The 17,033-nt window shown below is 53.1% G+C and overlaps 1 protein-coding gene across 2 annotated transcripts in view; it reads left to right on the plus strand.

The window, feature by feature from the left end:
• Positions 1 to 810: 810 nt before the first annotated feature.
• The window catches only part of CORO2B (coronin 2B), a 132,499-nt gene continuing 116,276 nt past the window's right edge, over positions 811 to 17,033 (plus strand). Inside the window, exon 1 of one of the 2 annotated variants that reach the window (XM_036932316.2) lies at positions 811 to 1,996. In XM_036932316.2, coding sequence (XP_036788211.2) covers positions 1,982 to 1,996 — 15 coding nt within the window. In that variant the 5' untranslated portion in view covers positions 811 to 1,981. Of the gene's footprint in view, positions 1,997 to 6,016; positions 6,776 to 17,033 lie in introns of those variants that run through there. The other variant, XM_057488929.1, reaches the window with a different exon arrangement.

The raw sequence follows: 17,033 nt of genomic DNA on the forward strand, positions 1-17,033 counted from the left end.
AAAACAAAACCAGACACTCAGACCCCACATGCAACGGGGGAGGGGGGGCCATGGGGGATGGAGTTGTCTGGGGTTGACAAGAAGGAAGGGTCCTGACAGCTGAGGAGCATCTGGATTCATGCAGAAGAATGAGGAGAGCATTCTCGGCTGGTAAGCAGTGTGGTCAAAGGCAAGAGGTCCAACAGGGGGTCACACGAGGAAGGGGCGGCACAAAGGAGATGGAGGCCTGGCGGCAACATCTGCTACCCAAGATATTCGGTAAGTCACTGCAAACTCTTCATGTGGGAAACCTGGACTAATTATCTGTCCAAAATACCTCCAAGACAAGTGTGAAGCTCAAATAAGGCAGCAGGGACAGATCGCAAAGATGTAAAGCACAATGCTGTGTTGATCTAAAAACTTGTGCTTGAGTCCAGGCGCTGTCACTGTGGGATCTAGGGCAGGCCTGTCCTCTGGGTCTGTCCACTCAGCAAAATGAGGCTGCTAATTCCTGCCTCATACAGTTGCATTTGGGATTACAGGAGAAAATGTAAAAATAAAAAGAGCATGACATCCACAAAGCGCTCTACAGTTGCTGACTACTCGATTGTTGTTGCTGTAGTCTAAACAGTGGGCTCCCTGAAGGCAGGCACCGATCTCTCTTCTCCCAGCCCCTTCCTTAGAGCAGGTGCTCATGCGCCACTTGCACCACCAAGTCGTGATTGAACGCGTTGTATAATCGCGGAGAAGGAAGCCAGTACTTCCTGGCTGGCAGGGAGGTCGTGATGCATCCAAGATCCCTCCGATCCCCTCCCCTCTTCGGTCTCAGCGGCTCCGTTTCTGCCGAAACCGGTTCTGCTTACTCGGGAACGGGGCTCCCTTCCCTAGACTTGCGGAACCACCTTCAGGTGACTCCCCCTCAAGTTCCTGCAGCAGCTCCAGGACATGGGGTGACCCTGGTCAGGATTAGTTCACCACACAGGACGCGCCTGTGTTCCCCCAGAGCAGCGTGGCACCCAAGGGCAGGGCCTCTCCTGCCCCTACAACAAGGGGTTCCGTAGAGAGCTTGCGTCGGCGGGGAGAGAGGGGGCGCCTGGAGAAGCACGGCTGTGTGCCCTTGTCGAAGTCACTTCCCGCTCTGGTCCTCAGTTTCCACTTCCGTAAAATTGGCCACGATCCCTTGTGGGCCAGCCAATCGCAGCGGGATTAGACTCAAACGCTTGCTTACCCCACCCCGTCGGCGAGCCTGTGCCCGGGGTCTGGGAGGCCGGGAGGCCGCGGGGCTCCGGGCCTGCGGCTGCCACGCCCCTCGCCGCCCGCCGCGCCGCACTCTCGGCCCGCGGGCGGACTTCGCGAACCTCGGGGGGGCCGGCCCGGCGGGCTTAGCCCACGCGGCGCCCCAGCCGTCTAGCGTGTGACTCCACCGGCGTCCCGGGCCGACCGAGCGTCCGGGAGCCGGGCCGCCGCCCACTCCCCCGTCGGCAGGTGTCAGGACCCAGCCTAGCCCAGACGCGTGGCATCCGCGGGCCGGAAGGGGTTAAGGCCGCGGGCCCGGGCGCCTGCCCCGGGCTCCCGGGGCGGTGGTGCCCGGGGGCCGGTGATCCAGCCCGGAGGCGCGGGGCAGGGCAGCGGGCGGGCGTGCGCTTCCTCCTCCTCCGCCCCCCGCCTCCTCCTTTGTAGCGAGTTCCCGGCCCCTCTTCCTACCCCCGCCCCCCAGCCCGGGCCCTCTCCTCCTCTCCCTTTCTTCCTGCCTCGCCTTCCTGCGGCGAAGAAGGCTCATCTATTATAAATGCACATTCGGGGCTGACATCAGCAGCGAGCGGCGGGCGAGCGCCGACGAGCGGTCCCTGCGCGCTGCCCGCCCGGAGCGCGGCCCCAGGCTCGGCCCAGCCTCGGGCGGAACGCGGGGAGCGCGCCCTGCTGCACCGGACCCTGTTCCCGCTCTGCCTTGGGCCCCCGGCGGACCCCGGCTACCGCCCCCGCACCGCCCCGGAGTTTCTGCATGACTGTCACAAAGGTAAGCGCCGCTCGGACGCCTCGCTCGGGACCCGCCGGAGCCTGCAGCCCCCGGCCTCGGCTGCGGAGGGCGCGGGGGTGTGGGTGTGGGGGGCGGGCACCGGTTCCAGGAAGGTGCGGCGGGTGCCTCAGCTCCCTGAAGTCGCTCGAGGCATCCCGGCCTTGAAGGACTGTGGAGGGAAAGGAGAGGATGCCGCTTTGGCAGCCACTGTAGTTTGGACAACGTCCCTCGGCACCGGCCCAACCCCAGGGCTGCATTTTTAACCCTTGTTTAGGATGCTGCATTTTTAACCCCTGGGGAGCAGTGTTGGCCAGCTGCAGTGGTGTCCCTCACTGGAGCGCGCCGCTGGGAGCGTCGCTGGCCGGACTGGAGCCGGGCAGTGGGTGTGAGAGTGGGCTTGTTGCCCTAGGGAGGCTAGCCGAGGGGAAGGCCCACCCCACCTGCTGGCCTCTGCTGCCCATCCCTGGAACTCAGGCCCTACTCCAGAGCCTCTCTGGGAAAGGCGCTCCTCAGTCCGGGGAGTTACTACCCTTGATAGGAAAGGTTCTGTGGTGAGCAGGCTTGAAAATATGGGGCGAAAATGTGACAGGGAAGGGCGGGGAGCTCCTTCTGGCAGCCCCCATATTGAAGGAGGGTTCTTGGACTTTGCCATAGAGAGACTTTGGGGACTTCTGTATTGTGGGGAGGAAAGAGTTAAGAGGAAAGAGGCCTGGGTAGCAGAAAGTACCCAGGATTAGGAGACCAGAGGAGACAAGCTCTACCCTAAACCCCCATATGACCTTGGCTGGGTGGGCCCTTTTTCTTTGGGCCTCAGTTTCCTCTTGTGGAATGTGAGGATGATAATCTGGATTCTGGAGGTGGTGATGGGCAGGTGAAGAACGGAGATCAAGGGTGTGAATGCACACTTTTCAGAGACTCTGTCAGAGGGAGGAACTCACAGTCTTGGCCTTGTGTTGGTTTGGGGCTGGTGATCAGTGCACCTGAGGCTATGCTCCATCCGTGGCCCAGCTGGCTCTCAGAATTGGAGAGTTGGAGGCCAAAGTGGGAAGAGCAGCTTACTTGTGATCAGGCAGTGGACCAGGTGGAGGGTCAGTGGTGGAGGCAATGTGAGGAGTGGTTCTGGCTGCCTCTGGTAAGCCAGGGGCTGCCAGTGCCCCTATGAGGTCTGCTGTAAGATAGCACATCTGGTCAGGATCTTTGGGGAAGATGAGCCTGGGGGCTAAGAGGCTACCTCAGCTGTTGCTACTACTGGTAGGGCTGCTGTGACCCATGGGAATAGGATGCTTAGTGTTTTGAAATGATACAAATGCTATTCAGCTGGGGAGGAGTATTATCATAAGGTTATTAATGCCAAAGATGCAAGCAGGCCAGGGCAGATGAGTTTTGGATGGGTCTGGATGAGAAAGAAAAGATATGAGATTTGTCATCATAGCACTGAGATTTTGACCCAGTGTATCCCATGCTTCTTTCTGTACATAAGCTCAGGCAGCCTTCCTTCCCAGGAGCCTGCAGGGAAGCTGTGTTCAGCCCCCTTTAACAAAACAAATGAGGCTCAGTGAGGTAGTGACTTGGGTTTAGGTCACACTGTGAGTGAGTCGCAGAGCTGGGGTTTGCCCTTAGGTCTGTCTCAATCTATGGCCTGTAGTCTTCCGATTGCTTTGCACTGTTGAGTTCCCTGGAGATTGGGTTATTCCTATGGTAGAGGGGCCATATTTGGAGACCTGGGCCCTGGGGTGGGGAGTCCACGAGGTGAGTACTTCTCTGTTAAACCCGTTGGCAGGCCTGGCCTCTGGGTATCTAGTGATTATTCCCTAATATCCCCTAATCTCCCCATCCCCCACCAAGTTCCTCTGTGTCTCTCACCTTCTGCTCTAACCAATGTGGCATCAGTGTAAGCCAGCTCAGAGGATTAAATAAAACCCCCACCTTAACCCTGTCTTCTTTCTCTTTGCCAGCTTTTCAGACACTCGCAGTGTAATCCAGGGGAGGGAATGGGTTAGAGGAGCAAGGGGGATGCAGGAGAGGAGTCTGGGGCTGTCCTGCTATTTGGAAGCTTGCTGGAAAAAGCTCCTCCCTGAGTCCTAGAAGTACCAGGGTGCTCTTACAGTCAGAAGGCCTGGCCACTTATCCTAAATCAGCCGCTCATAGGCTGTGTGACCTTGGGTCAGTCACCTCCATCTATAGGCCTCTGTTCTCCCTGCTGTGAAATGGTTTCAGTGATGTCTAGGGTCCCTTCTGTTGGGCCTTAGGACAGCTTCCCAAGGAAGTCAGCTCTGATGGAGTTTGGGGGTCTCTGTGTTGTCTGAGGGTGGTCTGGTTATAAGATATACATGAACAAGAAACCTAAAGGGGGTCTGGGAGGCAGATTCACTGCTTACAAACTGGGGGTGATAGGCAGGGGAGGGAATGCATTAGAGGATGAGACCCCAGCCCTTGCTATTCCTCCTCCATGCAAAGGGTTCCGTCTTTTGTGTGAGCCCCAGCCTCCTGCCCCCCTGGGCCCAGGCTCTGAGCTTTCATATTAGGCCCCCTGAGGGCAGAGGACAGAGTCCTCAGGGCCAGGGTTAGGTCTGGATTGCAGGGGATGCTCTTGACAGCTCAGAGAGCCTAGAAAGTGAAGAGGAAAGCATATGGCAAGTTGCTGATCCTCAGTAGCACTTCCTTGGAGGAGGTGGGCCTCTGCTTTCCATTTACCACCCTCCGTCTCATACATGCCCTTAGTCCTTCCTCTGTGGGGCCCCTGCCTGAATTAGCACTAGGGATACATAGCCATGCAGATCTCTGGATTGTGACCTTCTAGCCTGATGGCATTTTTCCTGGTGATATTTTTTTCTTTTCTATTTTTTAGCTTTTTAAATTGATGTACATACAATAAAACGCACAAATCTTAGGGTGCAGCTTGATGCATTTTGACATGTGTATGCACCCACGTAACCATCACCTAGATCAAGATATCAAACACTCACTCAGTTTTCCCCTTTCCCCTATTTCACCCATCTCCCCCCACCAGCCCTGCCCCATGGCAGCCCTGCTGATGACATTTCAAACTCTGTTTTATTGTGTGCATTTTAGTAAACTGCCTTAGTTCTTTCTGTAATGAGGAGGAGAAGAAAGGACGAATGAAAGAAGAGAGAGCAGAGGGAAGGAGCAGATGCAGCTTCTGGGGCCGTGAACATCCACGGGAGCTTAATGCCCCGCCTCCTCCCAGAGTTAGTCCAGTTCCTTCCAGAGGGCAAGTCAGCGGCCAGGGAGGGAAGGCTACTTTCCTAGTAACAGGAATTTATTCTTTGAGTTCTTGTGCCTGCTTTTTGTACTTCTTCCATCTCTGTGTCATCTCAGTCATATGCCAGACTAGCAGTACTTGTCCAGTTCTAAATATGTGTATCTAAACTGCCATCAGCTGGGAAGACAGAACAAAGTACGTTAGAATTGTGTGTAGAGTGCAAGTCAATGGGCTCTAAGAAAAACTTGCGCACTGTACCATAGGACTTTGCGACCTCCTTTTTGCTGCTCAGAGAGCCTTTGGAGTGATTTTCCTGGCTTCCTTCTAGGATGGGACCAGAAATGGGGCTTGTAGGTAAGGAAAGTGATAGGCAGGGGAGGGAATGGGTTAGAGGGGGAGACCCCAGCCCAATCAGGATCTTTGGACTCAGTTCCAAAATTGGGACTTGGAAATGTTGTTGGGAAGATGAGCTTATAATGCCTGGGCTTCCTTGTTCCCAGGTGTGACTTGTTGGGTCAGATGCCAATGAGGTCAGTGCTTTCCAAGTCCCCAAGGCCAGCTCAGGGTGTCAGCAGTCCAAGAACAAAGCACCCTGAGCAGCAGGAATGTCTGCCATGCCTCAGCTGGACTTCGGAAAAGGAATGTGGGCAAAGGGAAGATTCTAGATACCAGCATTCTCCTCTAAGTAGTAGATTCCAGGTTTGTAAGTAGCATGCCAGCTGCTCCTGGTCCCTCTTTCTGCAGGTCAGCTCTCTCTCTCCTGCCTCTGTGGAGGCAGAGTGCAGCCCACTGATGGGAGCCCCTGGCTCCAGCTGAACCTGCTAGGACTGAGGACAGCGCTGCCTTGCCCAGGTAATTAATAACAGGCCTTCAGGTAGCAAAGATCACGTGTTGCTAGCACGCCAGTACAGTGTCTCATTGGAGAGCAGGATGTTTCAGCAGTCAAATCATCCAGCGCTCTCCCTTCACAAAGGAGGGAACTGAGACCCAGGGAACAGAATTGTGACTTGCCTGCAGTCCCTCAGTAAGTTTGAGGCTGGAGGTGCTGGAACCTGGATCCCCCTGCCTCCTGGTCAGAGCGCTTTCCACCTGGCTGCCCCGAGGGGGACTTCAGGCCGCCTGAGCAGGGGCAGGTGTTTGGGCCCCACTCCATTTAAACCCCACTGCAGTCCCCTGGCCTAGACTGCTGGTGTCTGGGTTTCCCTCTGCTGGGCAGCCTCTTCCCTTGGAGAAAAAGCACTGAAGTGTGTGGAAGCCCTCGCTATACCCGGAGTCAGCATGGAGAGGAAGGCATTACAAGGCCCACTGGCCTCCACCTCTGAGACCCAACATCCAGCCTTCCCGGGAGTTGCCTGGACCACTTCCCAGCATCTCTTTCCTGTCTGGCTCTTACTGGGAGGAGAAATGAGAAAGCCTGCAGGTCACAGAGCCTCAGCTAAAAGGCTGAGCGGTCCCAGCACAGATGAGCTCCCAGAAACCGCCTTCTCTGCTCTACATTATAACCTCCTCCGGCTGCTCTGTTCTCCTTCCAGAAACCTAGCATTCTCATGCAGAAGGTATGTGGCTAACATCCACTCATTCGTTCAGCCAGACCTTCTGAGCCCCTGCTCTGGGCCAGGCCTTGTGTTAGGCATCAGGGCCGCAGGATGCATGAGCCACAGCCCGTACCATCCAGGACCCTGAGGAGAGATGGGTGTGGGAGGAGATGTGCCAGAGTCCTGGGTTAGGAGTCTCATGGTCCAGTGGACAGAAGCCAGGAGAGATCTGTCTTTCTTGCACACTTCAAGTGCCTAAAAATGCAAGCTCTTTTCTTTTGTACTGTCTCTCCCTCCAGGCAATGATATTCACTCTCAGAAGAACGCTGGTGCCTTACTTTCTTCCTGAATGTGCCCAGATGGCCTGTGTTCTGCTGCCTGGTGACACTGCTACCTTGGCACCTATGGCAGCACTTAGGGGCATCTGGGAAGGATTGTGAGGCTCAGGCCCCAGAACCACCCCCAGACGGGAGCCCTGTGAAGTCAGTATAGACTTGAGCTTGGCTGGTTTGGGAGTGTGGACGCCGGCTGGACCAGCGGCCTGGCAGCATCGGACCCTGGCAGCTCAGCGAGAGCCTGAGTTTTTCCATTTCTCTCCCAGGTTGACTAGCCTGGAGGAGACATGGCCTCAGCTGCAGCCGGCTCCTGGCACCAGGGAGCCCAGATTCTGACTTTTTCACAGAATTTGTCTGGTGTCCAGCAGATGACAGAATGTGCAGACTCCCTCTGTGCCTGGTCCCCAATCCTTCCCTCTTCTGATCAGCTTGTAGTGTTCCTTCCTTTTGTCTGGTGTCCAGCAGATGACAGAATGTGCAGACTCCCTCTGTGCCTGGTCCCCAATCCTTCCCTCTTCTGACCAGCTTGTAGTGTTCCTTCCTTTTGCGGCCTGTGGACCCTCCGGACTCAGGTCTGACCAGAGCAGCCTGCAGCCTGGGAAGCTTGCAGCAGCTGGCATCAAGCAGGCCCTGCCAGGGAAGGACAGATGCAAATCCAGTGGCTTCCATATGAAAAGAAGCTGTTTAGAATGAACCTCTCCTTTGTGGGCCTGGAGTATGGCACCAGCTGCAAAGGAGGCACAAATAGGGTGGGGGAGCCAGGGAGGGACTGTCACCCACCCTTTCTCACCCCCTCTCCCTGTCTTTCCCCAGGAGGCCCCTGGAGGGACTTCATAATTGGTTTCTGGCTGGCACCCTTCTCCCAATTAATTAACACAGTAATGAGAGGCGCCCCAGGTTTGCTGAGGACTTTCCTGTTTACAGAATACAAACATAGGCTACTACACTGAACCCCTTTGAGGGTCGCATGGTGGGAAGGTATCCCCCTATTTACAGATGAATAAACAGAGCCTCTGAGTGGAGAGACAGCCACACCCTCCTCAAAGAGCCAATGTGGGTCAGAGCTGGGCTGTGCACCCAGATCTTCTGACTTTGAGCCAAAGCCTTCTCAATCCAATCACAAAATGGTCCACATCCTGTGAAGATTAATCACCACTGTCATGACTGTAACAGTTAAGCAGGCACTGGGCATGCATAATCACATTTACTTTGGACATGTGAGGTCGATTCTATTATCAGATGATCTCACTTTCCAGAGGAAGGAATGGAGGCTCAATGAGGGTGGGTGAATTGCCCAAGGCCGCAGATTCTGTGGTGGTGGAGTGGGGAATCTGCTCCTGGGCGTCTGACTCCTCAGCACACATTCATCTGACTCCCAGGCCTCTGTGCTCATGTTCTACTCTATTTTCTGTACTTGCCGCCCCAGCTCCAAGGCGAAGGGCCCCTGGCTGTGTGTCTGTGTGTCTGTGGCCCTGGCACCAAGGTGTGCTTGATAAGTGCTGCTTGTCTTGAGGGTGACACCCGTGGATGTGTCCTGCTTAGACTTCCCTGTGACCTTTATTGGAGCTGGGAACTACGAGAATAATTCAGGGGAGAGTGCTAAATGAAGAGTGTATCCTGTACATGGTGTCTTAAGCAGGTGGCCAGCCCAGGGGGAAACAAGTATGACAGAGGCAGAGCTAACATCTCCATTTCTGCAAAGCTAGCTTTGTGCAGGGAACACAGGTCTGTGGTCCAGGCCTGTAGCCCTTACCAGAAGTGGCTTTCTCTTGAGATGATTTCTGATTACCAGGGGTAATGCCCGTGGCTCAGAATGCCAGCTTTAGAGTCAGACAGATGGCACTGTATCATTTACTTGCTGTGTGTTCTTGGGCAAGTTGCCTAACCTCTCTGAACATCTGTTTCCCCATCCACTAATTGGGATTGATAATAGTAGTACTTAGGGGACTATTATAAAGATTAAATGAGCTGATCCGTGTGAAGCACTTACCACATGCCTGGCAGTTAGTGTTAGCTATTAACATCGGGAAGACTTAGAAAATTAAACAAATGCTACCATGAGTGTCCTGGGGATTATGAAATGAGAAGTACAGGGAACTCTGTGAATAATAGCAGGGGGCCTGCTCTAGCAGAGGGGTCAGGAAGGGCCTTACCAGCTGATTCATGAAGCCTGAGTGGCAGGTAGCAGGTGAAAGGACGGGAGCTGAGGAGTGGATAACAGGCAGAGGGAACAGCACGGGCAAATATCCGGAGTCAAAAACAGCTCACCAGAACTGCTTCCTGCATGCCAGCATTGGTGAGAGCTTCGTACGTGTATTAGCTTATTCGATCCTCAGAGTGACATCATGGTGTTGGGTGTTACCCCCGTTTTACAGATGAAGAGACAGGCACAGAGAAGCCAAGTAAGCTGCAAATGTTTGCCCAGCAAGGCAGAATGGAGGCTGGTCTAGGCCTGGGCCTCCTGACTCTGGCACTCTCCTTTTTCCTGCATTTTCACGGCCATTGGGAGGATGGATGGCTTGTCCCTGGGCCGCTGAAACTCACCTGGGCAAGAAGGGTGTGAAGTGCCGCATTCAGTAGTCTAGCCCTCTGCCACTCCCCACAGAGCCTCCCTGGGCACTCCTGGCTTGCGGGCATTCTAGGGAGAGGTCAATTTATCTTTCCAGAAGGAAACTTTGCTCTAGCAGGAAAATTTCCATCTTATATTTTTAGTGGGTTCAATTATGACCATTTTTATCCTTGAAATCTTTCTGGTTATCCGAATTGGGCCTTGGTCTATAAAAAATTGTATCCAAATATATCTATATAGATATAATTCATATATATTATTAGTCCTATTTATGTAATTTATATACATAAATTATTTATATACAAAATCATATGCAAATTTACACAAAATTTATATATGGAATTATTTTATATTCACATATATATAATTTTTAATGTTAGAAGTCCACTGGGTGTCTGCATTTTGGTTTCTTTTTTTCATAGAGTCCATGCCAGAGGCTTAAACTCCCTGGCCCCTGTGTGAGACAGATGATAACGCCCTGCGGGCTCTGGCCCCGGGAGACGGGGGTTGGAGGCTCACTGTGGGTTGGGTGCACACACTGATCCCAGGAAGTGCTCAGTGTTTACCTTCGGGGCCATAGGAACTCGTCTGGTCCAGCCTTCTGCCTCCCCACCACTCTACACTTCCTAGGAACATGCGAATGACTTCTTATCTTAATTTAGATTTGTTTAATGAATACTGATTTATTAGTGGGCAGTTCCCAGCCTTTCCCCAGGTGGGTCTTTCCCTGCTTTCAAAGAAGTGGCAGTGAAATAAATGATAACAGCAGCAAGAATAGCTAGCCTTTGTAGAGGGCTTAAGGTCACGCCCAGGCTATAAAAAGTGGTTCCTATGTATTTAATCACTTGATCTTCACAATACGCTATGCTGTCTGTGCTATTATTCTTGCTCTTTCTATAGCTGCAGAAACAGAGGCCCAGAGAGGGAAGGGAGGTCACTTACTAAGGTTACAAAGCTGGTGAGGGGCTGAGCCCACCTCCTAGACCTTCTGTCTTGCCGCTCTGTCAGGCTGCTAGGAATGACCCTGAAACATGTGGCCAGAGCAGGGGACCTGGAGGCAAAGGCCGAGGCCTGGCTCCTGCCTCGGCTCCCTGCTGTGTGACCTTGGGCTAGTCCCTCAACGTGTTTGCCTCCTCATGTGTGGAAATGGAATTAGCACTCACCGTCACTCGGACACAGTAATATGTAAGCAGGCACACTGTAGATGTCATGAAAGGCGGTGGCTTATTGTAATGTCTAGCTTGCCCCTTCTGCCCCTTCCTTCCGAGTTTCACGGCCTTCTGAGTTAGGTAGTTCCCTCCAACAGCTAACCCACTTCTCCCCTGCTATAATCCTGCCTTCAGAATGGGTTCATAAGCCTGCTGGAGGGAGAGGCGAGTTCATTTCCAAACAGCCTCTATCTGTTTTTACTCTGTCAGGCTTGTTTGGTGCAGATGAAAAGTTGCTTTTCTTTCTTCCTGTTCTGTTTTGGCTGTTTCGATATACCTGGGACAAATAACCTGGCTGTAAAAATTGGGTGTCCTGCCTCCATTTGAAAAGTGAGCCAAATAAAGCACCGAAGCCTTGCTCCGGGCGCAGGCTCCCTGCGGAAGTGGCTGAGAGCAGGTCCTAGGGCACAGTCTCCCCCAGGTCCCTGGGCAGGGAGACTCTCCCACTGGCAAGTGATCTTGACCTTTGCTCCAGACACATCCTGCCGCCCTTGGGAGCTCAGACCTACTTTTCCTTTGAGTTTATGGAAAGGAATATTCTTTACTTGCTTGAGGCATTTGCAACAAACGATTTAAACACCGTGGGTGTGATTTCAGAACGAACAGCTTTATGATCTGGGCTCGGGGGGAATTTCCAGGACATGGAATAGCTCATGGAAAGAAAGGTGTTGGTGGAAGGGGACAAAAGAATTTAATTCCTGAGTTTTTTTTATTTAATTCCATGAAGAAATTCTGTTTATGCCTGTCTGCCCTGCTGACCTCTGGATGAAAGCTCAGTTTGCAGGAATGCATGGAGAAATCAGGGATTCCAAGAAATTTGGAATTCTGGGAAAGGGGATTTCCGTGTACGTGAGGGTCCGTCTGATACCTTTCTATTACTACAAATCTGCCCTTTAAAGGCCCTGGGTCTGCCTTCCTGCTGTAGTCATAATGTTTGAGAATAAACTCGATTTGTTACAGACTGAGGCAATTTCAGGGCCTGAATTATGCCATTAAACTGGCCCTTTCGGGTCAAATCTGGGCTAATTTCTCTGCCCCCCACCAGACTGTAGCCCCAGTCTGCACTACCTGGGTGCAGCTAAAGACCCAGCATGTTACACTGTAGGCTGATCGTCTTAGAAGCATGAACCTTGGCTTGACTCCTTAACTGTGAGTTTGCTGAGGCCAGGGGTCATGTCTGATTCTTTTCAGTACCTTTTACAGCACTCCTGTGGCTTGGACTTTGAGGTACCAGGTATAAAGATATAAGATAGGGCAGGGTTTGGAGGAAGCCTAGAACATTTGATAGATGTTGCTGCTAAGGCTAAATCCTTACTCCTACAGATCCATGGATTGCTAGAGCTGGAAGGGCCTCTAAAGAGATGGCATAGGACCCTTCATTTTGCAGAGGAGAAAACGGAGACCCCAGAAGGTTTACCCAAGGAGCACACATGGCCAAGCAGAGCTGGGCTCCCTGGGTTAATGGCAGGCTCAGTTTGGGTGAATGTCAGTTCAGTGAATTTTTCTAGGCTTCTAGAAGAAACCAGCCCAAGGACTGATTCAGAAGTGGGTAGGGAAAACTTCCAGAAAAGAGACTTTGAGAACTGAGATGGCGGGAGCCACAAGAATTAGAGGCTTGGCTCCCCAGGTAGCCAGCCAAGAGCACTCTGCCCTGGGGTCTGGTCATGGCTGCGGCAGAGGCAGGAGGAGCAATTTCTGAGGCTCTTTCTGGCCAGTCTCAGGGCTGTGATTACTGAGATCTAGCTGCCGTGTGCCTCTACATGCCAAGCCACCACCCTGGCCTCCAGCGTGGCCTTTGACGCCCGCTCTCCCTCCTGGAAGCCAGCGCTCCTGGCATGCTGGACTGCAGGCAGTCTTTCTTTCCTTTGTTTCTCTGAAATCATTAGAAGGGCCTCTGGGTTGGGAGCTGGGCTTGCTCAGAGCTTTCTTCTGGCCAGACCTTATCACCCGCTTGAGAAGTCTCCAGGCAAACTTTTCCCTGGAACTCTGGCTTGGATGGAAGGAGGGAGGAAGGGAGAGTGGGTGGAGGGAAGGAGAAGGGGGTTCAGGTGCCAAAAACAAAGCCAGCCCTCTACAGGTGCCTGGAGAGCCAGAGGGCTGGGGCTGCAGCCTCTGTGGGCCTTTGCCTTAGGGAAGCAGCATGAATGAGGCAGCCCCGGAGCCTGCCCTCTGCTGAGCACCGTACAACCGTTCCCTCATGTACCCCCTAGCTCTGCAGAGGGGAAACCGAGCCTCAGAGATGCAGCGCTCACCCTGGCCACACGTGGGGTAGGGTGGGCAGGGACCTGACCCTAATGTGTCTGCTCGTGGACAGAGAGAAAGAGTGCCTGCCGGCCTGGCACCGGGCGGCTGACTTTGCCATATGATTGCTTTGATAAGAATACTCTCCTAATCATCGTGCCCAGATCCCACTCTAGAGGTTGGCTCCTCTGGGCCTTTTAGATATTAATAAACAAAATTCCCCTGGGAGGGTAATGCCTCAAGTGTTTGTTGACTGGGCCCAGCCTGCCAATAGCAAGACTCGAGAATAATAAGACTCGGGAGAGGTTCTGGGGAGAAAGTGAGGCAGGAGGGGAGAGCTGGTTATTGTGAGCCAGTTTACCAGGGAACTGGGAGTGGAGAGGGTGTCCCTTACTCTGTGTTCCTCTCTGCCCTGGCTGCCCCGTTCTCCTGACCACCTTCCCCCACCCCTCACCCCTGTGCAAATGAAATGAGGCGCTAGATTCATTCAAAACACATTTGCTGAGCACTTGTGTGCCAGGACCAAAGCATGTGGCACTGAGCATGCAGGGATGAACCGAAACACTACCTTCCTCAGGGGATCCCAGTCCAGTGGGGGAGACAGGCTGCTCAGAAGGACAGGTAGCTGCAGGGGCGTGGGAGGAGGGAGGCTGGGGAGCAGAGGTGTGGGAGTCGTGACAGAGACGTGCGCAGAGCTCTGAAGCTGTGGGGCGTCGAGGTGGGGAGGCCAGGGAAGGGTTCTGGAGGAAGGGAACTTCGCTCAGTCTTAAGGCTGAGTAGGCAAAGGTGGATGGAGATGAGGCAGAGAGATTCCAGGTAGAAGGGTGGCGTGAGCACTGGCCAGGAAGGGGGAACATGAGTTTGGCTTCTTCTAGGAGTGGAATGCTGTACGTACAGTGGAAAGGGTAGGGTAGGAGTGGTGAAATGAGGCTGCAGAGGCAGGCAAGAGGCAGGGGAGAGCTTGGGCCTCACTCTGTGGTATCTGGGAGCCCTACAGGGGCTCTAACAGGGGAGTGGCATGATCCAACTTCCAGTTTAGGTGGTCTGCCCAACCCATATTGCCCCAGAGGCAGAGAAGTGAGTGGACATTCACAAAAGCTGTGCGCAGTGAGGTAGGGACAGGGGTCCGCAGGCCCCCAGCCCAGATTTCCCACAAGTATCTCCCTGTGCCTGGGAGTGAGCACAGTGCATTGCTCCTCCCTCTATGAGAGAACCTGGTACGGACCACTCCACGGTGCCAGCTGGTCCCATCTGCCTGGGGCTGCTGGAAAGCTGGAATTTCAGGAGAGGGGCAGAGGGCCTTGTCTCCCTCTAGAAGGATGTGGTTGTAGCCTGGTGAGAAGCCACTGCAACGGGGTTTGGAGGCTCCTGCCTAAACCCCAGCTCTGACACTGTGGCTGTGCGATTTGGGGTAGGTCACTTGCCCCTCTTGCTGGGATTCTGTCTCCCCAGCTATCTTAGGGAAATATCCCCTGGTTGGAGGCTGGTGCAGGAGCGAGCTTATGGAGGCGCTTAGGCCCAGAGCTTAAGCCCTGTTACTGCCCAGGCTCAGGCCCTGCCCCGCCCTCCTTCCTCCCCCAGCTGCCCCGACCCTGCAGCAGGTATCCCCTGAGCTGTGTCCTCCGGCACACACACATACACATACACACACACACATGCACATACACACTCTGGACTGCCAAGGTTGTGAGAAGTTCACAAAATTTGGAGGTCCAGGACCGGAGTTCAAGTCCTGCCTCTGCCACCAATTTGCCCTATAACTCCGAGCACATCATTCAGCCTGTCTGAACCTTTGTGCATTTCCACTCCCATTAGGTGTAAACATCAGCTCTTTGGGCACAGAAGAATTTTATGAGTCAGCCTCTTCCTCAGCATTTTACTGCACCCCACCTACACAGATTGTGCCTCCTTTCCTGGGGAGCCCTTTTTTGATGAACATTCTGTCCAGTTTTTCAGTGGTGACCTGGGTTGCGGGTAGTTTGTAGTATTACCTAGATAGAGCACAAGAGAACCTTCTGGAATGATGATGGTTAGGTGAATGTATGAATGCAAAAATTTTTCAAACTGAATACAAGATTTGTGCATTATAGGCACATTGATCTATTTTAATATGTTACTATTAAATATTAATATTTTATTATGTAGATTATTATGTTATATTTATTAATTAATAACAAATATTAATATTTGGTATGTTTTACATTTGATCTAAAAAAACAAATGGCAAAAAACCTTCCCAGTTTTCTGGTTCAAGCTCTCTCTCTCTCCATCCATTCATATATTCATTCACTCTACAAATATGTGTTTGTGCTCTAGGCAGACCAAGAAAGCCAAGGTGAAGGAGACACAGGTGGTGTATACTGTTGTGGAAGCTCAGAGGTGCAGAACCTTCAGTGGCTCTCCATTGCCATTACCAGTGGTTTGCAGCACTGACTGCAAATAACCTGGGGAGATTTAAATGCTTATCCCCAGGGCCAGCTTCTCAGGTGTGTGATCTATGTGACACTTGGTTTAATATTCTGCAGACACTACCTGGAAATTTATAATTTTTTATCACGGGGCCCTACAAATTATGGAGTTGGTCCTCCCTGCCTGCCTTCCTCCGGAATAATCAAATCAGAGTCTCTGGGAGTTGGGGCCCAGGCATCGGGATTTCTTGAAAGCTGAGTTTCCTCCGGGGGCAGTCCTCCCCTGACGCAGCCCTCATCCTCAGACACTCGGCTGAAACCGAGGCTGGAACCTGGCTCTCTAGACTCTTGTAACCAAGTTGGAATGATAAGACCTCACGTGTGAGAGTCCCACAGGATCAGTTCCTAGGCGGCCGCAGTGGCAGCCATCTACGAGGGAGTTCAGAGAGGGGAGGGGGTTATTGTGCGGTGGGATGGTCAAGGAAGGCTTCACGGAGGAGGCGGTGAGTCTGCCATCCTGAGAAGAGTGAGAGAAAAGAATGGGAGCGGAGCAAAAGCAGAGGCTGAACAGCATTTAGAAAGGGCAGGACTCCTCTGGGGCAAAGGGAGGAACCAGGCTTACTGGAGTGCAGAGTATGACTTGAGCAGAGAGAGATGTGGTTGGGAAGGCGGGTGGGGCGAGACTGGGAAGGACAGGAAATGACCGTCTGAGAAGTCAGAATGCTGTCGGCAGTGGGGAGCCGCTGAATGTTGTAGATCCAAGAATAATGTACTCCATGAACATTTGAATGACTAAACAAAAAGTATTTGGGGGAAACTTAGGGGGTACTGGCCAGAACCCTGGTCCACCTGTTTTAGAAGCTCCGCACCCTCCTCCTGGTAGGGGGTGCCTGTCTGCGCAGGAACCTCACGTCCCCTGCGGTGTGATCTTGGGCAGCAGCAACTGAAGCGTCCCCAAGAACAACAGACTGAGTAGACCATGTTCTCCTGTTTCTAGGAACAGTGAGCCGTGGGTGGGTGGGTGGGAGGTGCTTCTGGTAAAACCTGGGCTTTGCTTTCTGATCCCACTGGTTCCCCAACCCAGGTAGCCCTGCCGGAAGGAGGCTTTCCCTACCATCTTGTATTTCCCCCAGCCTGGTGGACACCACAGTGTCGGTGGAGAGGGTCCTGCCTGGACAGAGGAGCCCCCATTTCTGAGTAGTCAGCAGCAGATCAAATGCAGATCTGTTTGCTTCTTAGCCTCCTGAAATATTTGTGCAGGAAGATGAGAAAGGGGCTCTGTTTACTGAACACATCCCCCCAGAGAAAAAGCCTCAGAAAATAGGCTGCTTCCTATCTCTGAGCCAGCAAGCAGAGATGGAATTTCTTTGGGTTTGAAGCCAGACAGAGCCCATGCGCTTGCAGAAGGAAGGGGTGGGATTTTTGGAGGAGACAAAAAGCGCTCTCACCCTCCTGCCTCCAGCCCCAGGAAAGCCTTTCAGCACATGCTTTCCTGGTGACTCCAAATAATAACAAGTG

Source organism: Manis pentadactyla, chromosome 11 (assembly GCF_030020395.1).
Source record: "Manis pentadactyla isolate mManPen7 chromosome 11, mManPen7.hap1, whole genome shotgun sequence".
Taxonomy (NCBI): domain Eukaryota; kingdom Metazoa; phylum Chordata; class Mammalia; order Pholidota; family Manidae; genus Manis; species Manis pentadactyla.